This window comes from Lactuca serriola, chromosome 8 (assembly GCF_051521515.1).
Source record: "Lactuca serriola cultivar US96UC23 chromosome 8, Lser_US96UC23_V15, whole genome shotgun sequence".
Lineage (NCBI taxonomy): Eukaryota > Viridiplantae > Streptophyta > Magnoliopsida > Asterales > Asteraceae > Lactuca > Lactuca serriola.
This window is the reverse complement of record NC_136415.1, coordinates 66,894,423-66,898,765: the sequence shown is the minus strand read 5'-3', so window position 1 is coordinate 66,898,765 and position 4,343 is coordinate 66,894,423. Positions and strand designations below refer to the sequence as shown.

Here is a 4,343-nt window from a genome sequence, read left to right as displayed (position 1 = left end):
GGATTTGATTTTTTGTGGTTTATAAGAGGAGTATAGTCTTTGCTATGATTAAATTTTACAAAACATTCTCACCATTTTTTTTTCCTGAAATCTAGAGAATTCTTTTGAGAAAATGAATATTATTTCACTTTTTCTTCTTTTCCCCAATTTTCTTCTAAAAAAACATTAAAATATACCGTTTGCAGATAGATCTTCCATGATTCTTCTTATATACCCCCACGTAACAATAATATATATGAAAATAACTTTTTGAGGCGTCCTCCAAAGGAACGATCCATGTGAAATTAAAGTAACACGTAACCCTTTAATGGATTCATCGTGTTAGCCATGTACAGACATTGTGGGTGGAGAACTCTATTCCATATATATTATGTCCCGAAACATAAGTTTTGCATCATATTCGTATGCATTGTGTGAAGCAATACTAGTAATTAGCCTAAATGTGCTTCACATAGGCAAGTATATAAATTTCAACTTAAATAAAATCAACCATAAAAGTCTGATAAAAGAAAAAAAACAAAAAAAAACAGAGAAAAAGGGATTCAAAGAAAGGTCGAAGGTGTCATATCATTTTTCTTCCATATTTCATTAAATCATTTAAAACATATATCATCTAGGAAATTAATCGCCAATCTTGCGATTATGGAAGCAACCCCATCTCTGAATTAAATTTAACTCTATAAATCTAGTTTCTTGTTCTATTTAAACCTAAGAGTATTGTTAACAGGGCCGGCCCATGGAAAGTTCAGAAGGTGCCCATGAACAGAGCCCAAAAAATCTTAGGGCCCAATTTATTTTAAGCGATCAAAGTATACTATGTATTCAAAGGTGTCACACAGGGGTTAATTTTGAAGGGTCACAAGACAAAAGAAGAAGAATTTCAAACATTGTTGTTCATAGATCCAATGAAGACTCGCTCCCCCCACACCTCAAACATCGATTGACCTGAATAAAACATTAATTCCATCTCAGATTCTTCTTCCGGACTCGAATGCGGATTCCCCATCCACCTCGTCGGAAATTAGGAATACGGTCGAAGTTGGGAGGTTGTTCGGCTTCGATGTTGATGTAGACAATACGGTCCTTATGGAAGTTCTTGGTGACGAAGGTGAGAACCAAATCCCCCAATGAATATCATTACATTAAACATTAGGGGAATCGGAGAGAAACGCAAAATGGAATGGATTCGTAGGCTCAGAAATGACCATAAGTTAAGTATGATCGGAATTCAGGAAACCAAATTGGAGGAGTCTTTGTTGCCGTTCAATGATGTCAGCTGCTGGGGGGACGCTGATTGTGAGTTCCACCAGGTATTCACTACTGCGAGGTCTGGAGGGATTATATCTATTTGGGATAGCAGAGTATTTTCGAAGGTAGAGTCAATAAAAACTAGATTCTACATTGTGACTCTGGGGAATTTGGTGGATATAAATGGTCTCACTGGTTTTATAAATGTTTACAGGCCACAATCGGTGAACGAGAAATCAAAAGTGTGGGAGGAACTGTTAGCAATTATGAGTTCCAAACTAGCTACGTGGATTGTTATGGGAGGCTTTAATGCGGTACGTCGTCCTGAAGAGCGTATCAACTCAGCTTTTTGTCATCGTAGTGCCACTGCTTTTAATCAATTTATTCGAAACGAAGAACTCACTGATTTGAAGATGGGTGGTCAACGATTCACATATTTCAAACTTCATGGCGCAAAGCTAAGTAAGTTAGATCGTTTCTTGGTTTGTAATAACTTCCTGTCCATCTTTCCCTAGGCCTCCTGTTTTGCATTGGATAGAGATATTTCAGACCACTCTCCAATTATTCTTAGAGCAAGGTGTGATGACTTTGGTCCCCCTCCTTTCAAGTTGCTTAACTTTTGGATGTTAAAAGATGGTTTTGATGCGATAATTATGAAAGTATGCTCGGAATTTGTGGGCTATGGCACACCAGATATGCGCTTGCTGAACAAATTAAAACAATTAAAAATTGCCATTAGATGCTGGAAGGCAAACACAGTAAAAATGGAGAATGCTGAAATTGAGACACTGAAAACAAATGGTTGAAATTGAAATGGCAGTGGAATCTAGACCCTTAACGACAATGGAAGTGGAGGAAAGAACTAACCGGGGGGGGGGGGGGGGGGGTTCAAGATCGTGGAGCATGCAAGAGTAATGGCTTTAAATCTTAAACAAATATCAAAACTCAAATGGGAGATGGAAGGAGATGAAAACACTCGATTCTTCCATGGTTACGTCAACAACAAAAACAGGAAAAATCATATACACGGTATCATGGCTGGTGGGATCTGGACGACTAATCCGATCAAAATCAAACAGGAGGTGAAAAAAATTCTTTGAGGAGAAATTCAAGGAAAAATGGCCAAATAGACCATTATTCAGGAACACTGGTTTTCGTAAACTCTCGGACTTGGATGCTCGTCTCCTCGAACAAGGATTTACCTTGGAAGAAATAAAAGCGGCAATATGGTCGTGTGGTGGGGAAAAATCCCCGGGGCCTGATGGTTTCACTTTTAAGTTTTTTAAAAAATACTGGGAGCTTCTGAAAGATGATGTATTGGCGTTAGTAAAGTTCTTTGAAGGTGGTGGTAAACTATCAAGAGGATGTAACTCTTTATTTATTTCTCTCACAGCTAAGTCTAAGGATCCGATTCACTTTTGTGATTTTAGACCAATAAGTCTGATAGGACTGATATATAAAATAATTGCTAAGTTGTTGGCTCTTAGACTCAAATTGGTCATTGGGCAAGTCACTGATGAAATTCAATCCGCATACGTGGAAGGTCGGAATATTCTCGAAGGCCCAATGATTGTAAATGAACTGTGCTCCCGGGAAAAGGCTAGAGGAAGAAAGATGCTCCTATTTAAGGCGGATTTTAACAAATCCTTTGAATCGGTTAATTGGGCCTTCCTTGATTCTATCATGGAGTAAATGAATTTCGGGATGCGATGGTGGGTTTGGATTCGTAATTGCTTAGAATCCGGAAGAGCTTCGGTGATCATCAATGGAAGCCCTACAAAGGAATTCTCTATGTCTAAGGGTGTAAGGCAGGGGGACCCATTATCCCCCTTCCTTTTTATTATTGCAATGGAAGGATTAAATTTGGCCATGAAGACGGCAGTGGAGAAAAGTGTGTTCGACGGGATAAAATTCTCAAATTCTAATCTGTGTGTGTCACACTTATTTTATGTAGATGATGCTTTGTTCATAGGAGAATGGTCTAGGAGAAACATAGCTAATTTGGCAAGGATCTTACGATGCATTCACATCTCGTCTGGATTGAAAGTGAACTTCAAAATGTCAAAAGTGTTTGGTGTGGGTGCTCCCCTTATGGAAATTTCGAACTAGTCTGCCCCTCTTGGATGTGAACCATCGTCGATTCCGTTTACTTACTTGGGTATCCCTGTTGGTGAGAATATGAATAAAAAGAATGCATGGAGGCCGATCATAGAAAAGTTCCACGCCAAGTTGTCTATGTGAAAAGCGAAAACATTGAGCTTTGGTGGTAGAGTAACACTTGCAAAGGCGGTGTTGGGTAATCTCCCAACATATTTTATGTCTATATTTGTAATCCCAAATGGTGTACTTGACACACTTGAAAAAATTAGGAGGAAATTCATGTGGTGTAGAGAGTATAACAAAAAAGTATTTATTGGGTCAAATGGGATAAAATTATAGCAACAAAAAAGGTTGGAGGCATCGGGCTTGGGTCTATCAAAGCTATGAATATTTCTTTGTTAGCCAAATGGATGTGGCGCTTGAAAGCGGATGAATCCTCTATGTGGTCCAAAGTAATTCGAAGTATCCACAATCTAGAAGGGAGGCACTGGTCTGTTTTCGCTAACAGGTCCAACACTGGGGTGTGGAAAAATATTATAAAAACACGAAATCACTATATGCAATATAACATTGATCCGAAGGAATTGTGTCGTGGAATTCAACAGACAACTGTTGGGAATCTGACTTTGTGAGAGATGGCAGGTTTATGGTCTGTCTGCTACGGGAGCGAATCGAATTGGCGGGATATATCGTCAACGATGGACCATTTGATTGGGATAAGCTGATTCCCTTTAAGATTCTATGTTTCATCTGGAGAGCAAAACTCGGTAGAATTCCATCTGTTGTGGAATTAAAAAACAAGGGTATCATAATTCCAAATATTATGTGTGGCGTATGCAGTTCGGAGGAGGAGACACGCGAACACATTTTGTTAACTTGTCCTGTGGAGATGGAAATAATGGATTCGATACTGGTGTGGTGCGAGATTAGATGTGAAAGATTTCTTTCGGTGGAAAATATGCTCCTTTTCATCTCACGGTGGTCAAAGTGTAAAT

The 4,343-nt window shown here is 38.9% G+C and overlaps 1 protein-coding gene across 1 annotated transcript; it reads left to right on the top strand.

Annotated features, from left to right (window-relative positions):
- Positions 1-1,175: 1,175 nt before the first annotated feature.
- Positions 1,176-2,054, top strand: LOC145066974 (uncharacterized). Its single transcript, XM_079014208.1, has 2 exons — positions 1,176-1,562; positions 1,764-2,054. Exons 1-2 carry the CDS (start codon positions 1,176-1,178, stop codon positions 2,052-2,054), a joined length of 678 nt encoding a protein of 225 aa, XP_078870334.1.
- The last annotated feature ends 2,289 nt before the right edge of the window (positions 2,055-4,343 follow it).

Coding starts and splice junctions, on each gene's coding strand:
- LOC145066974 (XM_079014208.1), top strand. CDS start 1,176: ATGGAATGGATTCGTAGGCTCAGAAATGACCATAAGTTAAGTATGATC. Junction 1,563..1,763: donor TTATGGGAGGCTTTAATGCG/GTACGTCGTCCT, acceptor ATCTTTCCCTAG/GCCTCCTGTTTTGCATTGGA.